Source organism: Neoarius graeffei, chromosome 25 (genome assembly GCF_027579695.1).
Source record: "Neoarius graeffei isolate fNeoGra1 chromosome 25, fNeoGra1.pri, whole genome shotgun sequence".
NCBI classification, from domain to species: Eukaryota; Metazoa; Chordata; class Actinopteri; order Siluriformes; family Ariidae; genus Neoarius; species Neoarius graeffei.
The window spans coordinates 25,714,268-25,738,545 of NC_083593.1; the positions used below are offsets into that span (position 1 = coordinate 25,714,268).

General features: G+C 40.2%; 1 protein-coding gene across 9 annotated transcripts in view; it reads left to right on the top strand.

The window, feature by feature from the left end:
* Nucleotides 1-24,278, top strand: part of zcchc9 (zinc finger, CCHC domain containing 9) — a 246,027-nt gene that overhangs the window by 68,259 nt on the left and 153,490 nt on the right. For all 9 annotated transcript variants that reach the window (XM_060908766.1, XM_060908768.1, XM_060908760.1 and 6 more), the window contains one exon: nucleotides 10,255-10,610. In XM_060908766.1, coding sequence (XP_060764749.1) covers nucleotides 10,266-10,610 — 345 coding nt within the window. In that variant the 5' untranslated portion in view covers nucleotides 10,255-10,265. The remainder of the gene's footprint in view (nucleotides 1-10,254; nucleotides 10,611-24,278) is intronic.

Sequence of the window (24,278 nt, forward strand, 5' to 3'; positions counted from 1 at the left end):
CCCTGGTTCCCTAGCAACTGACGCAGACCTTGTTGACCCGGGCGACGTCTGAGCCGGTATGACTCTATCAGTTATGTTTTCACTCATTCCTGAGGTAGGCTGATATATCATGAGGGGTTTTTGCCTAAGGACCCTTACTGGATGATGTTTTGCCCCGACCGGGATTCGAACCCCGATCTCCTGCGTCGTAGTCAGTGAGCATTACCACTGTACTATCCATATATATACACACACACACGTGTGTGTGTGTGTGTGTGTATGTATATATATATACGCGCGCGCGCGTGTGTGTGTGTATGTATGTGTATATATATATATATACACGCGCGCGCGCGCGTGTGTGTGTATATATATATATATATATATATATATATGTGTATGCATATATATATGTATGTATGTGCGCGTGCTACATGTATAATATATACAGGGATGAGAGTGGGTGGTCATCAAAAAAGCAGAAAACAAGATGGCGCCTGAAGCCAACGGGGGGAGGGATACCCCCCAGGAAAATTTTGAAAAATAAGGCCTTACAAACCACTTTTCCTGCAATCTGAGCTGTAGTAGATAAAAAAAAATCTGTTGTCTTTTTATGTATTTTCATGAAAATTTGTATCAAATCAATAGGAGTATTGCTTGAATTAAAAATAAAATCACATTCTACATTCAAGGGTATGGTTATCATTCATGATCAACAAAAATAACAAACTAAATTCACATTAAACTTAAGTTTTATTAACTTTCAAAATGTTCATATATTAAATAAAATTTCTTAGGGTGACTGACCTTTTCTCGCTATGTCCTCATTAGTTGCATATGATTTCTTCAAAAAGTATTTTGAAATATTTAAGTTTTCAAAACTGTCAGCATTAATTCAGATTTACTGACTATCATATGTTCAGTGTATTAAATCAAACGAATGCTAAGTTTATGGGATAATGTCTATGTACACTTTTTGTGCAATTATTTATAGTTCACAGTCATTTCTCATTTTCATTTGATCATTTCGACTTCAGCTTTTTGGCCAAAGACAAAAGCTTGTCAGTCCTCTCTGTTTTTTATACTAGCATTGATTTCATGTACGTTTGCTTCGTCTCGCTTGTCAATTGTGTTCGGCATTTTGAGTAAAAAAGCCGATACAAAAGAGAAATGTATTTTTGAAGAGCAGCGACGATGAACATGTGGAAGTTTCGATAAAATAGAACGGATGCGGGTACTTTTGTAAGAACTATTATGATTGGCTATCATGCTCTCGCCAGCGATGTTTTGACCAATTACATTGTAGATGACGCGTATTCTACCACGAGACTTGGCGAGACTAAAGATGACGAAAATCTAAACATGTAACATCGTCGTAGGAATGAATTACGCTTGAGTATCACGAAGGAAAATACCCCAACCCCCCTCAATAAATGGAAAAAAAAATCTCAACGGATTTGGCATCATATAAAAAGGTCGATTTTTTTTTTTTTTTTTTTTTACTCAGAAAAAACGGAAATCCGCCAACAAGCGGAAAACTCTCATCCCTGTATATAGATTTAGGCACTGCCTAAAAGCGGAGCTGCCATCTGTTTCTGGGTTGTAGAATTTTCTTATATCATAGCCAGTCTCTTGTTTTATTTCTTTACTGGCTAGCACTGGTCACTAGGCAGTGTGTATGACTGCTCATTACTAACACTGGCCACTAGGCGGTGTGTATGACTGGTAGTTACTAACACGGGCCACTAGGCGGTGTGTATGACTGTTGGTACACAAACAAACCACAAAAAATCAACTCAATGGGTTTATCATTTTTTCTTAGGTATGGCGCTCCGCTAGGAGCTCCGCTATGAGTGAGTGTGTTGGTGGCGCTATGTCAGGCATGTCATAGATCAATCCGTCAAAGCATTGAAAATTTTTGCCACATTTACTGCTTGGCCATATGGTGATACTGTGCTAGGCATGTGATTTAGACGTGTCAATATCATCAGAATCACGATGTCCAATCTTTTGTAAAGTTTCAGATCAATCCATCAATGAATTGAGCATTTTTTTCCCCCCATTTTCTGCTTGGCCAGATGGTGGCACTGTGCTAGGCATCTGAATTACACATGTGAATATCTTCACAATCATAATACACAATATTTTGTAAAGTGTCAGATCAGTCAGTTAAGGCATTGCCAATTTCTGGCACATTTCCTGCTTGGCCAGGTGGTGGCGCTATAACAGGCAGGCCCATTGGGCGTCAGGTTATCATAATATCTATTGAAGTAAGAAGTGTCCGACCATACAGTCAATGCACTGTGGCTTTCTGACACGTTTCCTGTTTGTGGCAAGATATTAAAATCATAAGGCCATTTCAACATATTACAAGATATCAAAAATCCCCTCGCAATTTAATATCAGCGACATTTTGGCATCACATATAACAAATTTCACATGAATCTCATGAACCGTCTAGGAGGAGCATGTTAAAATTCATCATGTGTCAAAACACACACATTCAAAACCCTATTCTTTCCTTGGCCAGTTGGTGGTGCTATACCAGACAGGAATATTGGGCGTCCAGATGTCATAATAATCACATTCTCTAATAACCTCAAAGGTTTTAGCCAAATCATTAAATGTGTTATGACTTTATGACACATTTCCTGTTTATGTGGCAAGTATTAAAATTCATAATATTGCCATTTCAACATATTACAACATATCAAAAATCCATTCACAATTCAACATCAGCAATATCTTGGCATCGTGTTTGCCAGGTTTGACATGAATCTGATGAACCGTCTAGGAGGGGTACGTTAAAAATGACCACGTGTCCAAATGCATATTGTAGCCCTCTTTTCCCTCAGAGGGGTGTAATAAGTGTAACCTGGGTCTGGGGGTTAGGTTCTCACCTGTCAAGCCTTTTAAGTAAACTATGAGACTTAACCACCCACACGATACACTTGATGTGACAACATAAACTTGCTATGCTAACCAATGAATGGACACAGAGGCAGTAATATAAAAAAAAAAAAAAAAAAGAGTATAATAAAGTGTATTCTATCAAGATACAGTGCAACAATACCCCTTGCCTGGATACTCTACAAGACCTGAGCCAAAAAACTCTTATTAACAGTGAGAATATCAGTACAAGTGGGTGAAAAGTGTATTAAAAGGTGGCCTTACTAAAGGTTGTAAAACAAGAACCCTATGGCAATATAGTAAAGTAGCCTATTTAAATATATAAAAAGGCAAAAAGATGCCTACTCGATAATAAAAAGCTGAACAGTATATAATAAAGTTATCCGGCTATTAGATGCTTTAAAGGTATACCAAATGATTAAATATGATGAAAGACTATAATACAAATGGATTGAACAGCTATGTTCGATCCGTATAGAAAAGACTCCCGTGTGAAAATTCAGAGAGTGTAAACAACTATTTTCAAGCGTCACAAACTAGTGATTCAAATATGGATAATCTCCCAGTGTCTAACTCTTTGCGGCTGATATGAGCTCAACAGGCTGGATACAGCGCACACAATACAACACTCAGTACCGTTAACCAAAACGCTTAGAATACTGCGGTGACGTCACTCAAACTACACATAAACATGATCACGGAAAAGCCGGCATAACACAAGGAAAAGAAAAGAAAAACCCCGTTACAGGCCTGTTTAAAACTCCTCGCAAAATCGGTGAGGATCCTCGCCAAAGCAGGTATCCTACTCACAGTTCGCGTGACAGTCACTCCGATGTCTCGCTCAGCAACCTTTCAACTCACACGGTCAGTCAGAGCGCGCTCCCCCTCGATGCTGCTCCCTCGATGGCTAACCTGAGGAACCTCGAGCGGCCTGGTAGCTCGAGGCGCTATCAGGCCGCATATGTCCCACGTCGGCTGTCTGAGGAACCTCGAGCGTCCCGGTAGCTCGAAGCGCTATCAGACAACTCCAATGCAAGGCGAATAAACAATACTAATACTATACGATACTGTAATTACCACAGCAAGATGGACGGCTAGCAACTGGTTAAAAGTAGCTTGGTCCGATTCTCTCTCTCTCGTGCAGATCCCATCCTCTTCACGCGCATCCTCTCCCAGTCTGCCCACTTAGTGCTCTCACACAAAACCGTGCAAATGAAACAAAGTAACAATACTTAACGGTCAGTGGAAAATAACTAGCAGTGTGTAAAACAGCTAATGAAGGGACTATAGCTATACCGTGTAGGTCTGCAGCTAACATAAACAATACATAAAGTAGTACCCAGTGTAAGCATCAGGAGTTATAAAATAACCCTGGGCTACAGCATATAAGCCCAATTACCTCACTTCCTGTTGGGAGTGGCTAATGCAATGTATATACGAAAGTTGTTCGTCTTGGAACGACCTACATATGTACCGAATTTGGTATGCGTAGCTGAAACTATATGCCAATCCAAGAACTCCATGACATTAGGGGGCGCTATGAAGTCCCTGGGCCATGCCCGGGGCCAAATGTCTGTGGCTGAGAAGCGGTTACAATGACTGATCTGTGTATTAAATTTCATGGGTTTTCGTGCATGGGAAATGCCTCAAAAAAAGCCCAGCGCCACAGAAAAATAATAATAATCCTTCGAAAAACAATAGGGTCTTCGCACCGAACGGTGCTCGGGCCCTAATAATAATCCTTCGAAAAACAATAGGGTCTTCGCACTGAATGGTGCTCGGGCCCTATTGTTTTTCAAAAAACAATAGGGTCTTCGCACCGTACGGTGCTCGGGCCCTAATAATCCTTCGAAAAACAATATGGTCTTCGCACCGAACAGTGCTCAGGCCCTAAAAATACAATCTTTGGCTCTTGAAAATTGCACTTAAGTAAATATTAACTTGGCACAGGGTAATAAAGACATTCTTTTCTTCACAAGCAACATTCTGCTAATCCAGTTTCTCAAAGATTAGTACCCAGATAAACAAAAAGTGTAAAGCAACAACGTATTGCCAGCTGTCATTTGGATAAAAGTAACAATTAGAACGAGGTAACATGTAGGCAAGGGTGTAGGTTTGGTATTAACATTGGTGGGGACAGAAACCCAATGCCAACACACAGTGGCGCCAACTTCAGGTCAACATTAGAGGGCCACAATATTTTGGTCCGTTGTGTTCCACCAAAAGAGTATTCATCATCTCTCCAAAGTCCAGACTTTTAAAACTTGAAGTTCAGAATAGAGCCCTGCACTCCCACGGGAGACCCGCGGGACCCGAGGCAAAGCAGTGCGGCGCGGGACAAATTTTGAAAGCTCATTGCGGGCGGGAGGGGGAGTGCACAATGCGGGCGCGGGCGGGAGAGGTGATAAGCTGCAGTCCCGCTAACTAAAAACGTGTTTAAAATAAAATTTATAAATTATTAATTTATGTCTATCGTATATAATTTGTGCTGGATATTTTATTTGGCATTAATAAAAACATTTTAAGATGCCTAAATTTGCGGATGTGGTCTAATCTCGCGTACGTTTCCAATTCCTTTCCGCTCTTCCGTGTTTGAGATCTCCGATCATGGCAGAAGAGCAGAGCTCCTCTAGTGAAGCTCACAGTGCTTCAGAAGTAAGTGCTGCTTTAAAAAGAGGTACATTTACCGTTAAAAAGTCAAGAGTATTAGTCCTAAGTATTAAAAAGTATTAACTAGTATTAAAAAGGACTGTGTATCGCACGGATTGTTCAATTTAAAGCTAGAAATAGACAGTGTATAATCTGAGGAGCTGGTTGTGCAGCACTTCATATGAGAGGAGAATGAAATCGCGGTTGGAATCATAACGCCACAGACTCTGAAGTGGGAGTGCGAGTGCGCAAAGCGAGAGCTGTCAGTCAAAGCGAGATCTGTCAATCATGAGCGCATGCAGCGCTCAACTTGGAATGCGTCAGCAGAATGTCTGAGTCTAAACAATAAACTTGCAATAAATGAAGGATCGGTCAGTGGAGAGCTCAGCTAAGCTCAGCATGTTTAATTCCCCAAGCCAATGACAAGAACTTTCGTGAGAAATAACGCGAACGTCTGCATCATGCGGGATTTGCAGGCGGGAGCGGGACTGAAAATCATAATTCTTTGCGGGAGCGGTACTGAAAATTCTGTCCCGCGCAGACCTCTAGTTCAGAACTGTAGTAATTCATGAATAATAATAATATGCAATTCATTTGATTAATTGCAAATCTTGCATGTGATGATTTAACTCATTCTACCAATTTGTAAATGTGTTTTACAAGCGAATAATGCACTGACTGTCCGGAGGGTGTATGTTCCTTTCCCTCATAAATGGAAGTAAAACACATACGGAGCCTTAAACACTGCGTTCCGTTAGGCTGGCAGGGGGAATAGGCTATCTTCTGTGTGATTTTTAACTAGTTTTAGAATGCTAGTTTAAGCTGATATGTGATTGATCTAATGGTAAAACAGGACGAGGGCTCTAGAACTTTTTTGACACATTGAAAGGTTGCAATTTTACTTGGCAACAGAATGTATCTGAATTCTGATTGGTGGTTGTTATATTATTGCCCTTTTGTTGTTTTCTTGAGCCCAGAGAGGGGAGGGAGAGGAGGGAGTGATGGTTCGACAGAGAAGTTTTTAGCCTACAGCTTTCAAATGAACCCCCTCGAAAATCAATCAGTTCAGCGTATGCATGTACTCAGTATGTGACGTTTTCAAAAGAGAGGCGCGAGTAACCAAAAATTTCTGATGAAGGCAGAGGCTGTTATGCTTATTACGTGAAAATGTTTTATTTGATTGTTCGTGACCCAGACACCTTTTAATGTCCACATCACCATTGGGTGGTTGTTGTTTACATGTGTCAAGTTACACGAACTTGGTCAGGGCTCTGCAGGTCTTAACTGAAGCACTTCAAATTAAGGGTTAGTGGGCTGCTAAAGTTTGCAGGCATTTCACAAGCAAGACTAGGCGCAATATTAGCCAACATTAGCACAATTTGACATGATTCAATAATGTCTTTTGTGACCTTAATGAACACCAGTTGTTGTCAGTATCAAGTCGGATTATTTACATGGCACACAAACTTAGAAAACGGTCACATTCGTATGTTGTCGTTTTTACACACTGAAGACGAACTGTTGTTAACTGATTCATTTTACAAGCTAATCTAACGTTACATTCCTCAAGGACCGTTTGCTAGCTAGCAGCCGGTCACTGCACTGCAACCGCACTTGCTAATTGACACGGTAGCCGAACGTGCTTGCTGTTTTTCTGACCACGCCCCCAGACTGAATATTCATGAGTGAATTTTGCATGGTGTTTCACCCAGTGGAAACCTACAGTAACCATTTGTGTACCGCGCACGGAGCATGATATATATATTTTTTTCTTCAGTCGGAAATATTGGTAGGGACGTATGAGCTGTCGTCTGATGTTAGTAGGGACACGTCCATACCGAATTCTACGCCTATGGCAGTGTTTCCCACAGACCAGGTAGCAATTTGTGGTGCTCCACTGTGCCGATGAGGGAATCGTGCGCGGTGGTGTTGTGGCAGTCGGTGGAGTCGGTCATTGGGGTGTATGCAAAGTGTTTACAGCGGGCGGTGTTCAAACACACACAGTATTTTTCTTCAGAGTCACCTGCTGGGACTATTTTTAAAGCTACAAGAAGCATTTGAGATTATTCAGTTCAATCTAAATTCTTTTAAGTTCTCTAGACAGCTAAAACAATTTTTACCAGAACCCTGCCTGGTTTCATTCCTTGACCCAACTTTACATTACAGGGCAGGCCATTAGTTTGCTGGGCTTGATGTTGGTGGAAAACCTGTCTTTTAAATTTATGAAAATTACTCACCAAAATTGAAGTTAAAGTTTAGTTTTTACTTGAGATGCACCGATTGCAATTTTTTGGGCCGATTCCGATTTTCCATGGAGTGTGACCTGCCGATTCCGATTTCATTTTTTCAAACCACTTCACAGCACACACAAAGACTATTTTCTTTTTATCTTTTCTTTAATAAAACATTCTGCCAGATTTTCAGTAATAAATTTAACACCTCAAAGGTTGAAAACAAACAAAAAGACATTGTTCTTTGTAAAATCTTTCTTCATGTTTGGTATTAACATATTAATTCCTGAAATAGGAAATTCACACAAACATTTTTTTTTCTTTTCCCATCCAATATCTGGCACAAAAACAACCTCCCCCTCATATATTATTTGCCTACTGCTATGGAAAACACTTTCATAAGCCTATTTAGATCTGAAAACTTATGCCTTATGGAACAACCCATTTCTTCATTCAGTATCAAAATACAAAAATAATTTCCAGTCATACTTATACCATAGCCATTCTATCATCTTTGTCAAATGTGTATTTGTAGAGTAATTTCCAATGGAATCAAGTGCAACCAAGGCTGTAAAACAAACAAAAAGGCATTTTTTTTCTCTCTCTTTGTACAAATCTAACTAGATGTTTGGTAATAGGCTAACATATTAATTCCTGTAATGGGAAATTCACACAACCCCAAAGTTTTCTTCTTTTCACATCCAATATCTGGCACAAAAAAAAAAAAATTCACTATATGTGGATATCCAAATATAGTGAATTTTGTTGTTGTTAACGGCGCGCGTGCCGGAGCTCGTTAGGCGCGCAGGACTGACTGTTCTGCGCAAGCGCAACACAATCGCACTAGAAAGCATGTTCAAGCTGCCAGTGTAGCTGCAGTCTTTTTAGTTGCGAATTACGAGTATTTCCACTTTCATCTCTGTGATACACAAGTTTTGATCGGCAGAAAATCGGCATATTTTAATTTTGACCGGGCGGTCGCCGGTCATGGCCGATCACGTGAAAATCGGCCGATTCCGATCGGCAGCCGGTCAATCGGTGCATCTCTGGTTTTTACCTTAGTTTTTTGCCTTTTTGGTGGCAATCTTTCAATCATTCTTTAGTTGACATTCAAGGAATAAATTGCAAAAAACAAGCTGGAGGTTTTTATTTTATTGAACTCAACACTTACCTCAACCAATACTAAAATGAAATAAATAGTATAATGTAACAACAAAATAATAATAAAATAAAATATCATAATTGGATGTAAGAAACCACTTAAGGTAACACCAAGGCAACTAACAATAATGAAAAAGCATTACCCTAATTGGTGCAAAGCCTGCATGCCCTATCAGAACATTTAATTCTGCGTGGCTTCCTAAACTCCAGTGCCCTATCGTAAGGGAAGTGATTGCTTAAACGGGATAATGCAATAAGGCCGGTTCCTCGCGTCAAGCTGCTGCTGTCTGCATCAAAATTGGTTTATAGCCTGACTCAGGGATGTCCGTTTCCTGTAAGCCAAGAAGGCTATGATAAAGCTCATCACGAGCACGACGTAGGCTACCTTTTAAAATAAGGGGTCGGAAGGCGAATGGGGAAGGCTGCGTTATTTTTAATTAGCCTAACAGGCCTACCTGCAGTCCGGGTATATGCGCACCGGCAGGCCTGTGTACATGCCTCTCCGTCTCTCTCTCTATGTGCGTGCGCGTGAACGAGAAGAGCGAGCACTATGAATGAACGGAACGATATGCAACGGATTTTTTTTTTTTTTTCAAAATTGCGAGTCTGATTGTGTGGCGCTAGGAATCCATTGTGTGGCGCTGCGCCACACAATGCTCTATGTATGGGAAACCCTGTATGGTCTGTATCACGGAGCAACGTGCTGTTGTCTTTTCCTCATTCAGTGGATACCCTGGCTGGATAACTGTTGCATGCTGGGAGGCCCCGCTTCTGATGGAGAGCCGCGTGAGACGACAGAAAACAGAGCGGTGTTTTATTCAGTCAGTGGGTCAAGCTAACACTCTGGCGACTTCCTTATGTAGATGTACAGCGCGTAAATGCCAAAATTGTGTTAAAAAAAATTGAGTTAATTTTCATTTACCGTACGATAAGTCTGTATATCGAATATCGCGACAGGCCTAGATGTTGGGTTTCCTCACATGAACTGCCTGCTTCAGGTCCTTCCACAACATTTCGATTGGATTAAGGTCAGGACTTTGACTTGGCCATTCCAAAACATTAACTTTATTCTTCTTTAACCATTCTTTGGTAGAATGACTTGTGTACTTAAGGTCGTTTATTTATTTATTTATTTATTTATTTAAAAGACCACTTCTGAATCCTGGGTTACCTCCAGGCTACCTTTGGTTGTCCTGCTGTTTTTTCAGGTTTTTTTTCCTTTGTATAGCTGGTTCATTATATTCACATCAATCAATATGTCAATTAAGTGTTGCAGATCTAACGCTTGAAATTTTTTAATTCATTATGTATTTTCTCTCCCCAGATAGTGAAATTATGACACGCTGGGCAAGGGTCAAAAATGTCCATAAACACAAATCAACGGATGCTGCGTCATGGAACCAACTAAGGGCAGGCATAACATGGAGAGGGAACTCTTCAGACAGCCTTTTGCAGGACGATGCATCAGACCGTTATCCTGATGGGAAGAGAGTTAACAAAAATGGACCACTTGGCAAGAATTGGTACATGGATTATCTGAAACACAAGAGGCAACCATTACCTAAAGAACGAGGAGGAATGGCTGCAAAAGAACAGGACATAAGAGAAGTAGCTCTGAAAAAAAACAAAAGAAGAGAAAATCGGAGAGTAAAGAGACAGAATGCGACAAAGAGCAACATGGTGTGCAGCTTAAGGAATTTATGGTGATGGAAAATAGGGCTGGGTAATATGATGACACAATATTGATATCATGATAACCTTTTCTGACATGTTGTGAGTATTTAGACCCTTTATTTACACCCTTGTTTCCAAAAAGTTGGGATGTTATGTAAAATACAAATTAAAGCAGAATGCAATGACATGCAAATCACAGAAACCCTATATTTCACTGAAAACATATCAAATGTTGAAACTGAGAAATTTTGCAGTTTTTAAAAAAAGTGTTCATTTTGAATTTGATGCCAGCAACACTTTTCAAAAAGTTGGGACAGGGGAATTTTTTTTTTTACCAATGTGTTGCATCATCTCTTCTTTTAGCTGTGCTCTGTAAACATTGGGGAACTGAGGAGACCAATTGCTGTAGTTTTGAAATTGAAATGTTGTCCCATTCTTCCCTGATATAGGATTTCACTTGCTCAATAGAGATCTTGCAGTCACGTGACCGGAAAGTACACAACCCCCATCTTGTCGGTCAAAAACACAGCTGAATACTGCTGCACTCGTGTACAGAATGGATCAATTTCAACCGATGGACTACACGGCTCATTTTTCTAATGAACAGATAACTAGATATATGTCTAAAATAAACGATCTACAGATTTGTGACCCTTATGGCTTACCGGACAGAGTTTTCACGACCGGATTTTGAACTGCCAGCGGAATACCCGGACGTGTATGATTACCTCATCAACTTTCCCTCACTGTTCAGTGGTGAAGCACTGCGTGCTTATAAATCTCTGGACAGTTTTCTTTACAGAAATTCAGGATTTGTCAGTGACTCAGATGTGGCATCTTGTAAACAAGAAAATAATCCTCATTGGATGGGTAAGTCACTTAAGTATTGAGTATAGCACTGACCAGCCGATTATAGAATAGAATAAGGTAATTCCAAATCGTCCGTCTTGTTTACATGGATCTGGCGTTGGAGAGGTAGAGGCTTGGCAGTGGAGATTTGAGTGGCTGTTTTCTGAGCTTAGTCAACAGGCTGGCTCTGCCTGTAGCCTCGCTTTTGCTTCGGCTCCCGGCGCTGCCTCCTTCGCTTTGCTTCCAATAACAATCCACGGACACCCCACTGGTCTTGCCATCTCGTCCGGAATGATTGATATATATATATATATATATATATATATATATATATATATATTTTTTTTTCTCGTCCGGAATGTTGTGCATGCGATGGAAATCGCTACAAACCGTCATTTTCTGCTGGAAACCAATGTCCAGTAAGTCCATACGGTTGTAGTGGATATTGAAGTCCGGTACAGACGAACAACACGCAAAAATACACACAAAAAACATAAACGTGCACAGGTAGGGAGAGCTTGTAGCCGCAGCCGTTGTAGTAGAATTGTATATAGTAGGGTTTTCCAGAAGAAAAGGTAGAAGTAAAAGCAGAAGTAGAACCAGAAGTAGAAGGCGGAATATGGCGTTTGACCGACAAGATGGCGTCCGTCACAATCTGGATCGGCTGTGACGTCACATGCAAGTGCTCCATAGTCCAGTGTCTCAATTGTTATATTTTTGTTCCATACTGTGCCAGATGTTTTCAAAAGGTAACTGGTCAGCACCTGGACTCTTACTACTGAGCCATGCAGTTGTAATATGTGCAGGATATGGTTTGGCATTGTCTTGCTGAAATAGGCAAGGCCTTCCCAAAAAAGGAGACTGTCTAGATGGCAGTATGTTGCTCCAAAACCTGCGTATATTATTCCGCATTAGTGGTGCTTTCCCAGATGTGCAAGCTATCCATGTCATGTGCATTGTTGCACCCCTATACCATCACAGATGCTGCTTTTGAACTTTGTACTGATAAGCCAGATGGTTCCTTTCCTCTTTAGCCCGGAGGACATGGCATCCATGATTTCCAAGAAGAATATCAGGGTCCCCCCCCCCCCCCCCCCCCCCTTCCTTAAGTATCTACTTGTAAATTTCATATTTTTGGTTACCGGATGATGTGCAATACTTGTGTGCGGCAGTTATATTGACGTAAGCCAGTGGAATGAAATTTCATTCAAATGTGCATTCTGATTGTACAGGTGAATGACGGTTGTCTCTTTTGTCTAAATTTTAATTTGTCGGCCCACAGGGTAGTTTTCTACTTGACTTCAGTTAATTATAAATTGGCTTGGGCCCAGAGAAGGTGGCAGTGTTTCTGGATATTGTTTATATATGGATTCTTTTATGCAGGGTAGAATTTTAACTTGCGTTTGTGGATGCAGTGACGAATGGTGTTCACAGGTGATGGGTTTTGGAAGTGTGCCTGAGCTCGTTCAGTGATTTCCACTACAGAATCATGTCTGCTATTAAAGGTAGACTGCATTTCAAAATTTTCAAGTTTAGGTCATAAAAATAATTTTTCCTAACACTCAGTTATTTTTGTTTAATGGACTGAAAGCTACGGAATTTAAATTACAGACTTCCAATTTTATTAGGGGTGTTTTTTGTTTTTTAAATAGAACAACTGATGAACTTGGGGCCAAGTGGCCCTAAATTTTCTGCCTTTTTTTTTCCCCCCTTCTTTCACCGTGACCCAATTCAAGATGCTATGTCATGCATCACGTGGCGGGCTTTCCCTGTTCGCGCAAGGCATTGCAGGATACAAATTTTGTAACCGGAAAGAACAATGGCGGACGTGACTGTGTGAATGAAACTGGAAAGACCGACTATAGTAACGGAAAGCAAGAAGAAAAGACGTTATGTTGCGAAGGAAATAGACCTGTAGATGGCAGTAATGCAACACTGGGTTCCAGCTACCGTAAAACCCTAAAGATAAAGAAGACTACAAATGAGGTAAGCACGTGCACATGGACTTCCTCAGTCTACTTGACCGTGCAAAGTGATCGATTTCATGCACATTATTTGATAGGGAATCCCCCCAAAATTAAGTAACTTCCCAACCAAAGAATGGCCTGTAGTGTTGTGGGTTTTTTCTTTAATTTTTAATTTATTTATTTAAAGATATTACAGAAACTTATCATAATGTGACTAAATTTCACCGATTTAACAAAATCGAAAGGTCGTCTACTTTTAATGCCTTGCTGCCTGAGTCCAGACAAAATTGCTTTTTGGGCCTTGTCACATGCGTACAGATTTCATTTATTCATTCATTCATTCTCCTGGCATTTTTTGCAATTTCACATTGAGGAATGTTATTTTAGAGTTGTTGCACTATTTGCCCACGTAATCTTTCACAGAGCGGAGAACCCCTCCCTGTCTTTACTTTTGAGAGATTCTGCCTCTCTGGGTATAAAAGAGCATCCCAATCATGTTACTGACCTGTTGCCAATTGACCTAATTAGTTGTGAGCTGTTACCCCAGGTGAGGTTTTTTATTATTATTATTTTATATTTATTTATTATTATTATTTTTTTATCAGGGTTTTGTCGCCCCTGTCCCAAGTTTTGCTGGCATTGAATTCAGTGGTCCTCATTTACAGTATAAATCCATGGCTGAAGTGCCCTTGAGCAAGACATCAAAGCCCCAACTGCTCTTGGGGGGTGCATGTGCTCGTTGTACATCGCTCTTGATAATTACTGGACTTTGTGATCAGAAAAATCTTGTCAAGTCCAACAAAATTAAATCTCTTCGGTCACAATGTCTGATGAAAATAATTCCTTCCACATAATTTGAATTTTAGCAAAATGTGCCAAAGCACAATTTCTACGCTACCTTTCCATTTTGTTAATGAACAAGCCTGTTCATTTTTTATTTGGAAGCCATAGGTTTGGCAGTATATGGGGAATTAAGCAACCTGTAGTCTAGGCTACATTTCTTTCATTCTAATAAAATGCACGCACTAACGTCAAAACAAACATGTAGGCTGGCTGCTATAACGAGTGAGGGGTATCAGACATGGCTAAACAAATGAGCCTTAAAATGTGTTTTTTTCTGAAACCAAGCAAGTCAAGGAGTCTGAGGGGACGATACCACTGATGCAGTGGCTGATCCACCAGAAAAGAAAGCAAAATGTCGGGTGTTCAGGGTTGAATGGAAAAGCAAATTCCCCTGGCTGAGGTGTGATTTTAGATTGCAGCGAAGTTGCCTTGTTGTAAGGTGACGAGGCTTACGCGCATCACATCTAGAGAGACTCTTGAAACTTTTGATTTTAAGGTGGCAGCTGCACACTTCACTGCTGTGAAAGATCATAAAAGTGAAATGACAGCCAGCGTTATATCTCTTTGTTCCATTCCATTTCGTTATAAAAACGGAAGTTATTAGCAGCATGACGTTGCCTAATTAAAATGTTAGGAGGCAGGCCCAGTTGGCTACATATATTTTGAGTTTGCTAATTTTACACACACACGCAGAAAAGATGTTAAATTCCTTGTGCTATAGGTAGGGGATTTTCCCACAGTGACTGATCAACAATGAAGCCTTAAAGGAGATACGCAGAACCTTTTATTTTTAAATAAATTTCTGAGTGGATAGTATCTCCATCCTTGACTCTTTGTATGCTGCATAAATGGGAATAAAAATATATATTTTTGAGAGTTAAAATCAACAACAAAGTTGGCATTCGAGCTGCCCTGCTGAGCCAGCCAGCCCTGAGTGTGTGACGTCACAGCGGTAACTGGTTTTAAGGCCGAGGCATTTGACAGCTATAGACCAAAGTCATATAAATAATTTATGGTGAAAATAAGAAATACCGTTACCAACTTGCTCAACTAAGACTGATTTGACTTCATTGATTGTGGGTTGAGTCTCATTAAAACAGGATAGGTGTTATAACTTATGCAGCATACATATACATGTATGCATTTTCACTGATAAAAGGTAAAAGGCTAATGAAATAATCAGATGAACTGAGACAATCACATTCTGAAGCAAATTAAATAATCTCATACCGGTACCTTAAACAATACAAGTTACATGTATTAATCTAAATGCAGGTAAACAGCGTGGTGTTTTTGTTGTGTTGTATCCAAATGAGAGTCGGAGCTTACCCGTCTGTGTTCTTGGTTCTTGAAGGCCGATCTTGAGGCCGATTTGGCTTGAAACAATCGATCCAATTAAATTGAATCAAAATGATCCAATATTACATATCTGTGAGTGGCAAAAGTATGTGAACCTCTAGGATTAGCAGTTAATTTGAAGGTGAAATTAGTGTCAGTCTGTTTTCAATCAATGGGATGACAATCAGGTGTGAGTGGGCACCCTGTTTTATTTAAAGAACAGGGATTTATCAAAGTCTGATCTTCTTAACACACGTTTGTGGAAGTGTATCATGGCACAAACAAAGGAGATTTCTGAGGACCTCAGAAAAAGCGTTGTTGATGCTCATCAGGCTGGAAAAGGTTACAAAACCATTTCTAAAGCATTTGGACTCCACCAATCCACAGTCAGACAGATTGTGTAAAAATGGAGGAAATTCAAGACCATTATTACCCTCCCCAGGAGTGGTCGACCAAGAAAGATCACTCCAAGAGCAAGGCGTGTAATAGTCGGCGAGGTCACAAAGGACCCCAGGGTAACTTCTAAGCAACTGAAGGCCTCTCTCACATTGGCTAATGTTCATGAGTCCACCATCAGGAGAACACTGAACAACAATGGTGTGCATGGCAGGGTTACAAGGAGAAAGCCACTGTTCTCCAAAAACAACATTTGCTACTTGTCTACAGTTTGCTAAAGATCACATGGACAAGCCAGAAGACTATTGGAAAAATGTTTTGTGGATGGATGAGACTAAAATAGAACTTTTTGGTTTAAATGAGAAGCATTATATTTGGAGAAAGGAAAACACTGCATTCCAGCATAAGAACCTTATCCCATCTCTGACACATGGTGGTGGTAGTATCATGGTTTGGGCCTGTTTTTCTGCATCTGGGCCAGGACGGCTTGATGGAGCAATGAATTCTGAATTATACCAGCGAGTTCTAAAGGAAAATGTCAGGACATCTGTCCATGAACTGAATCTCAAGAGAAGGTGGGTCATGCAGCAAGACAACGACCCTAAGCACACAAGTCATTCTACCAAAGAATGGTTAAAGAAGAATCAAGTTCATGTTTTGGAATGGCCAAGTCAAAGTACTGACCTTAATCCAATCAAAATGTTGTGGAAGGACCCGAAGCGAGCAGTTCATTTGAGGAAACCCACCAAGATCCTAGAGTTGAAGCTGTTCTGTATGGAGGAATGGGCTAAAATTCCTCCAAGCCGGTATGTTGGACTGATCAACAGTTACCAGAAACATTTAGTTGCAGTTATTGTTGTGCAAGGGGGTCACACCAGATACTGAAAGCAAAGGTTCACATTCTTTTGCCACTCACAGATATGTAATATTGGATCATTTTCCTCAACAAATAAATGACCAAGTATCATATTTTGTCCCATTTGTTTAACTGGGTTCTCTTTTATCTACTTTTAGGCCTTATGTGAAAATCTGATGATGTTTTAGGTCATTTATGCAGAAATATAGAAAATTCTAGAGGGTTCACAAACTTTCAAGCACCACTGTATTTAATTGTTGGTGCTGCACCCTCTTTCAATACAGGCTTATAGCCAACATTCCTCAACAGATCAGAGGTTTTGTATGAGTCTTCATTAAAATGTGCAGAGCAGGGGAGAGACCACTTTGTAGGCGCCCAATGTGCCTGCGAACTTCTCACCAAAACCTGTCCAAATCTTTGCAGTTTGAACATTTCTTGGGCCATGAGTGCAACATAAATCCATCTTCTGTTGTGTTGCTGCACCCACCCGCAACACATCTACGTGGCTTGGTAATAAATTAACTCAAAATGGAAGCTCGAAGTTGCAGTCAGCTCTGTGTTTTAGTATAGCAGAAATGGCGATGAGACCGATAGACTTCCTGCTGTGACGTTACAGACATCAAGGTCATTCACTCAGCCCGCTACCTATATGAATCACTTTTAATCATAATTTCTATTAAGTTTATTATTGATGCCTAAAACTATTCCTGTGCCATTCTTGAGGTCTCAAGGCATTTATAAACGAAAGTGAGGCCATGGTTCTGCGCATCTCCTTTAATGACGATACACAGTTGGCTTGTGGCAGTCACACGTGCCGGATGTTGTACCCGGGATACTTAAAGGCCCTGCTTCATGGTCCAAGGCTCAGGTTTTATTTTGATAAAATTTTGTATTGGAATGATCCCTTTTATCTAGAGCTAAAGGGAATTTGTGTGACCACGGCTTGTTCATTAGCTTAACTTTTATTTATTTTTGTGTTTTATACACAAGTTTGTCAATTGGTTTTTGCCTATTTGAAGAAGCCAAATTTTCAATAAATACAATGTAATGTTGTAAATATGTTCCTTGATGAGATCATTCTATATATAGCTTGCCTATATCAGTTGTTTTAAGCTCGTTACAAACAATATTTGACCAGCTTTTCTCCAAATTGTCTGGGAAATTGAAATCTAGCCAGTCTTGCTGACCGGCAACATTTTTCTCTAGCGGAAATGCTAAAACCAGCACAGATCTGAGTGTAGAAATCACTGGTGATAATCTGGTGTTGATAAATGTGGCGACTGAAAACCATCATTTAAATATCCATCGTCGGCACCATCAGTCACGGGTGACCACGGTCTCTTCCTGGAGTAGTGGCTAAGTGTCTGTGCTGGTGCAGCTCCTGTTATGGCTGTACAGGACAAACATACTCTGCCACAGTTACCGCACTTGTAGACAGGGTCAGTAGGTACAGTTGATTTGTTCTTTCAGCATTCTCTTTTGGCTTCTGCCTCAAGCCAGAGTCTCTCCTCACCCCTCCTTAGGCAGCGGTTGAGTTCTTGTGTCCAGCGGCAGCGATCCTGGGCAAGGCTTTCCCATCCGTCAATGTCCTAGATCGAGGGCCTTCATGTCTCTTTTACAGACATCCCTGAAGTGGAGTTGAGGGTGGCCTCGAGCTTTCTTGCCTGTTGCAAGTTCTCCATACAGTAAGTCTTTGGGGATCCTGCCAGCCTGCATTCTGCAGATATGCTCTAGCCATCGAAAGTGATGTTGGCGCAGCAGTGTGTAGATGTTGGGTGTGGCAGCACGTCTGAGGACCTCGTTTGTTATATGGTCGGACCATTTGATACCCCAAATCTGCCTTAGGCTGTGCATGTGGAAGGTGTTTAGCCTCCTTTCTTGCCTAGAGTACAGGGTTCATGACTTGCTGCCGTAAAGGAGGGCACTGAGGACACAAGCTCTGTGGGCAGTCGTCTTTGTCTTCAAGGTCAGCTTGGTGTTGTTCCAGACCCATTTTGTGAGCCTGGCAAATGTTGAAGCTGCTCAGCCAATCTGTCTACTGACTTTGGAGTCCATTGAGAGGTCATCAGTTGCTGTTGAACCAAGATACTTGAACTCCTTCACCACATCCAACTGATAATTACTTATTGTGATGGTTGGGGGGGCTTTCAGTATCCTGACCCATGATGTACGTTTTCTTTAGGCCAAAAAAAAAAAAAAGTGTGTTTCCGGTTACCCGACTGACCCTAATCCATACCGCCCGACCCTAAACTTTTTTTTCGTTTTTTTCCCAGTCGCGACTTTTACATATAACCCAACCGCGTGAACCGGAAGTTTTTGTCACTCACTGGGAAAATCAGGGCTTTCCACAAGCGCCGGCTGCCGGCCATACAGCCGACTACAACAATTAAATCCAGCCGGCTACTTTAATGACTATTATTTTTGTAGCCCACAGGCTCTAAATATTAATTTTCGATTTTTTTTTATTAAACTTTTTATTGGAAAAAATGAGAGCTCATACATGTATACCTCATCAAGTCTATTGCTTGAAACATATATAAAAAAACAAATAGGTTACAAAGATATTCAAAATTTAAAAAAAAAAAAAAATCATTACAAAAGCAGCTACGTTCCCTAACACAGCACCCCTCTAAATTTCTAAACATCTCAAGTATCCAAAAAAAAAAAAATTATACTGTTACAAAGTAACACTAATAACCATGTTATATGGGGAGTAGTATGGACAATAATCCATCAAGGGGTGTTAATAACAGCAATGACAAAAGTATAAATAACTCAAATAATAACAATTGTGATAGTCATTAAAATAAAACAAAGATAGCTTGCTGCATACATGTGTAGCACATATAATAATAATGTAATAACTACACCAAAAACTGAAACCAGAACCAAATGAGTGTAGTCAAGAAACTAAGAACCAAGAGGAGGAGGGGGGTATGGGGTTGTCACTTTAAACTTCCTGCCTATCATTTGTTAGATAGTTGATCCAAACTTTCCAATAACTTTCAAACTTTTCTTGTTCCAGCCTCAAAATGAATGTTAGCTTCTCCATCGTGAAAATATCCTTTACCACTTTGATCCAATCTTCAATTGTAGGGGAATCTTTTACCAACCATTTCCTTGTGATTGCTTTTGTACTTGCTAATAATAAAATATTATACATATATCTGTTTTCAGGTCCCTTCACAGAGTCCGGTCTTAGCCCTAAGTATAAGGTCTCAAACCCTGATGGAATCACTATTTTCATGATTTTCTCCATGTTCGATTTAATTTCTTCCCAGTATTTTGTAATGACCGGACAATCCCAAAACACGTGATAATGCGTTGCCTTGCTCTCGCCACAGGATCTCCAGCAGGCTGTATTTCTTCCCAGAGAAGTCCTTTGTGCTGGAACTCTAAAAAACCTGACAACATTTTTCCACCCAAATTCTCTCCAGGACAGAGAGAATGTACTCTTCCACTTCTGTAACATAATTTTTCCCCATGTTTCCATCTGCATCGTAATGTTGCTCTCCTTCTCCCATTTCTCCTTTATATATGCAGTGTCTCCTCCTTCTAGTTCTTGCAACACCTTATATATCTTTGATATGTTTCCGCGTCCAGGGTCTGATCTGTAGCTGAGTAGAAATATCTTCAGTAATCCCAAGTTAGTTTGTCGTACTTCTTCCTTTTTCGTTATATTATCTACATAATGTCTAACTTGCAAAAATCTATAAAAATCTTGATTTATTAAACTAAATCGATTTTTAAGATCCTGGAACTGTCGCAGTTTGCCCCCCTCAAAAAGGTCACTGTATTTTGCTAGCCCTTTGTCAGCCCACTGTTTAAATCTAGCATCCATCCTGTTTGGTACAAAATCTATGTCATATCCTATCCATTTTATGATCCAGTAAGGTTCTTTCGCCTTATTTTCATTGATTACCCTGTGCCAAATCCTCATTGACGTTTTAATCCATGGGTTTACCTCTTTTAAACAATTAATCAGTCCACTATCCCCTATAATTGCTTGTATTGGGATGTCGCTAGATATCTGACATTCTATGTCTTTCCACTTTGCTTTATAGGAAGGGTTGCAAATGTTAACCAAAATTTTTATCTGAACCGCTTGATAATAATTTTTAATATTCGGGAGAGCAAGGCCTCCTTTGTCCGTTGCTAGTTGGAGAGTTTTATAGCGAATTCTTGGCTTCTTCCCCTGCCAAATGAATCGCGATATTAATTTATCTAATTCTTGAAATTTCCCCTTTGGGAGCTCGACTGGTATGTTTTGGAACAGATACAGTAATCTGGGCAACAGGTTCATTTTTATCGCTTCCACTCTTTGTCCTAATCCTAAGAAGGGGATTAGATTCCACCTGGTCAGGTCTGATTTAATTTTGGAAAATAGTATGTCATAGTTCTCTGATATGATCATGTTCAGGTGTTTTGGGATATTCACACCTAGATATTTAATTGATTTGGATTCCCAATTGACTTTAAATTCCTCTCTGATGGTATGGCTAGGTGAATACCTGAATGTCAAAATTTGTGATTTGTGAGTATTAAGTTTATAACCTGATAGTAAGCCATATTCCTTCAGGGTTGTGAGTAATTCTGGAAAAGAGGAGGATGGCTGCCCCAAGTATATCAAAATATCATCAGCGAACAGGGCAATTTTGTGTTCTTCATGCGACACCATAATTCCCTTAATCTTCTCATTCTGCCTTATCCATTGACTCAAGGGCTCTATAAAGATGGCAAATAAGAGCGGAGATATAGGGCAGCCCTGTCGACATCCCCTTTCTAATTCAAAACTATTTGATAATCCTCCATTAATTCGAATTTTAGCTGTTGGTTTATAGTATAGGGCTTGTATTACTTTAACAAAATCATTGTGAAACTGGAATCTCTCTAGTGTCTTATATAGGAATGACCAGTCGACAGAGTCAAAAGCCTTCTCTGCGTCTAGCCCCAGCAGAACAGCCTCTAATTTGTCTTGGTTTATATGGTTGATAACATGCAATGTCCTCCTGACATTGTCCTGGGTTTGCCTCTGCTTAATGAACCCCGTTTGATCTAATTGAATAATATCTGGAAGTATGATTTCCAAGCGTTTTGCTAAAATTGATGTGAATAGTTTATAATCCTGGTTTAGCAAGCTAATTGGTCGATAACTAGAACAATCTGTCTTATCTTTACCATCTTTCGGTATTACAGTAATAATTGCCTCCCTCCAAGATGGAGGCATCTCTCCATTTTTAATGACCCAATTGAATGTCCTCAGTAGTAAAGGTGATAATGAGTCACAGAAAGTCTTATACCACTCCGCTGTAAACCCATCGGAGCCTGGGGACTTATTAGGTTTTAGTCTAGAGATTGCCTTTTGGAGTTCTTCGATAGTCACATTGGCCAATAGGACTTTGTTCTGGTCTTCTGTAATTGTGGGGAGATTGAGTGACGCAAGCAGAGATTCAGGTGTCTTATTCCCCTTACTGACCATCCGGGTGTATAAATTTTTATAATATTTTTCAAAGCAACTATGAATGTCCTGAAAGTCAAATTTAATTTGTTTGGTGGTTGGGTCTTTGATTTTATATACTACCCTCTCTGCTTGTTGTTTTTTAAATTTATAAGCCAGAATTTTGGCTGACTTATTACCTACTTCATAATAACTCTGTTTCAAAAAGGTTAGTTTCTTCTGAATTTCTACCTCGTAAATTTCTTTGATTTGATTTTTAATTTCCTTAATTTTCTGCGTAATATCCATTTGGACATCTTTTTTGTGTTTTTTCTCCAAATTTTCTAACTCTTTTTCTAGTTTATTCAGTTTCTCCTGTCTAAGCCTCTTTTGTAGGGCCAGTTTCGCAATAATTTTCCCTCTCAAGACAGCTTTACCTGCATCCCATACCATAAGTGGGGACACTTCCCCATTATCATTTTCTGACAGGTATAACCGAATTTCCTCCTGAAGTTCTTTCTTCATTTTCCCTTTAAGTACATTTAAATTAAGTCTCCAGGAAAAACAGTTTTTGTTATTTTTAAAGTTTAAATCTAGATAAACCGGGCTGTGGTCCGAGAGGTCCATTATTCCAATTTTACAAGACTTTACAACACCAATGTCTTTGCTGTACATGAAGAAATAATCAATCCTTGAGTACGTTTTATGTGGTGGGGAATAAAAGGTGTAATCTCTAGTTGTAGGATTAAACTCCCTCCATACGTCACAAATGCCCATTTCACTCATCATCTTTCTCACCTTTTTGCTTACTGTGTTAGTCTGAGTGGATCTTGACACATCCCACTTTGGATTCAATCTCAAGTTAAAGTCACCACCACAGATCACCATTCCCTGGGCTTTTGTAATCATGAGATCAAATACTTGTCTATAGAACTCCCATGTTGCACCTGGGGGTACATAAACATTTAAGAGAGTGACTTCTGACCCTTCTAATTTTCCTACAAGCATGCTATACCTACCCTCTTTGTCCGTGGTTTCTGATATCTTTTCAAAAATTACTCTTTTCGCTATCAGTGTTGCCACTCCCCTTCTATGTCCTGTTTTATAGGACGATGAATAAACTTGATTAAAGCCCTGCCTTTTAAGTTTAGCATGCTCGGATTCAGTTAAATGTGTCTCTTGCAGGAATATTACATCTACCTTGTCTCTTTTCATTTTACCCAGAATTTTACTTCTTTTAACTGGATTAAGTACACCCTTCACATTATAAGAGGCCAACCTAAGTGGAACTTTTGGACTTTCCATTATAAATTATGTGTCTCTTAATCTTACTACCCCCCCTCCACTCAAACACTATAAGAACACGAACAGAAAAAAGAACGTGACTTGAACAGTCCCAAGAAAACATGAACTTAATACATTTTACCAGTGACTCAAGTTGAACTTCCTGATTTGAGGTCTCGTTTGTGACCCTGAAGGAGCCGGGATGTTTTGCCGGCTCGGAGGGAAAGTCTCCAATCATCTCCAGTTGTGGAGGGCCCTCCTTTAAGTTTTCAAAATGTTCCATGTTTTAGCTTAGTCGGAGCTTCCCCGATCACACATGTTGTATTATTAATGTCATTAAACTGTCCCAAACACATCTTAAAGTAGCGGTTAATTAATTGTTCGTTTCACTGCCACTACTACTATGTATCCTTACCGTGGGGAAACCGCTCTAAGGCGCAACAAGATCAGCGGTGAGACCGCCTGAAAACGTCCAGTCTCTTTTTAAAACCATCCTGCGTCGTCTCAGGTTGCTGCTCCGCTCTCCCCGGAGACCGGACTTTGCGCCACATCAGGTCCTTCACTCTATCAGCCCAGCTCACCGGTGGTTTAAATATCGTCACGGGCAAACCTCTCTTCACCATGTCCGTCGTAGCTTCCTCAGCCGAGTTGTACAGGCACGTCTCACCCTCGTAGAACACCCTTAATCTGGCTGGGAAAGGCGT